The sequence below is a fragment of the Merops nubicus genome, unplaced genomic scaffold (assembly GCF_000691845.1).
Source record: "Merops nubicus isolate BGI_N331 unplaced genomic scaffold, ASM69184v1 scaffold40290, whole genome shotgun sequence".
Classification (NCBI taxonomy): Eukaryota; Metazoa; Chordata; class Aves; order Coraciiformes; family Meropidae; genus Merops; species Merops nubicus.
The window spans coordinates 362-944 of record NW_008581566.1 but is presented as its reverse complement, the minus strand read 5'-3'; the positions used below and the strand labels follow the sequence as shown (position 1 = coordinate 944).

The following is a 583-nucleotide window of genomic DNA, read 5'->3' as shown; positions in this document are numbered from 1 at the left end:
CTTGATGCGCCGCGCCGCCTCGCTCTCGTTCTCGTTGCGGGAGCCGCACAGCGAGTCCACCTCGTCGATGAAGATGATGGAGGGTTTGTGCTGCCTCGCCAGCTCAAAGAGGTTCTTCACCAGCCTGGGAGCAAAGGCAGGGGACAGGGTCAGGGACTTCTAGTGCCACACAGAGCACCCCAGGGCAAGGAGCCCTGTGTGCCGTCGGCTCTTCCCACCACCCTGGCACCCAGTGCCATGCTGGGAGATGGGCCAAGTTTCGGGAGAGCCCCTGCTCTCCCCTGGGACCTGTCACCGGCGTTCACCGCTGCCGTGCCCGCACAGCCGGTGGGGGCACCAGGAGCCGGCCTGCAGCGGCCACCCGTCCCTGCCACCAGCTCACTTCTCGCTCTCTCCCAGCCACTTCGACATCAGGTCGGAGGACGACACAGAGAAGAAGGTGGAGTTGTTTGCTTCAGTGGCCACAGCCTTGGACAAGTAGGACTTGCCGGTGCCGGGGGGCCCGAAGAGCAGGATCCCTCGCCACGGCGTGCGCTTCCCTGCGACAGAGGCAAGCGGGGTCACAGCTGACGCCAACACAGCC

General features: G+C 65.5%; 1 protein-coding gene across 1 annotated transcript in view; it reads right to left on the bottom strand.

The window, feature by feature from the left end:
- Positions 1-15: 15 nt before the first annotated feature.
- The window catches only part of LOC103782626 (vacuolar protein sorting-associated protein 4A-like), a gene marked incomplete at both ends in the record, with an annotated part of 782 nt that continues 214 nt past the window's right edge, over positions 16-583 (bottom strand). Inside the window, 2 exons of the mRNA XM_008950406.1 lie at positions 16-124; positions 383-566. Coding sequence (XP_008948654.1) covers positions 16-124; positions 383-566 — 293 coding nt within the window. The remainder of the gene's footprint in view (positions 125-382; positions 567-583) is intronic.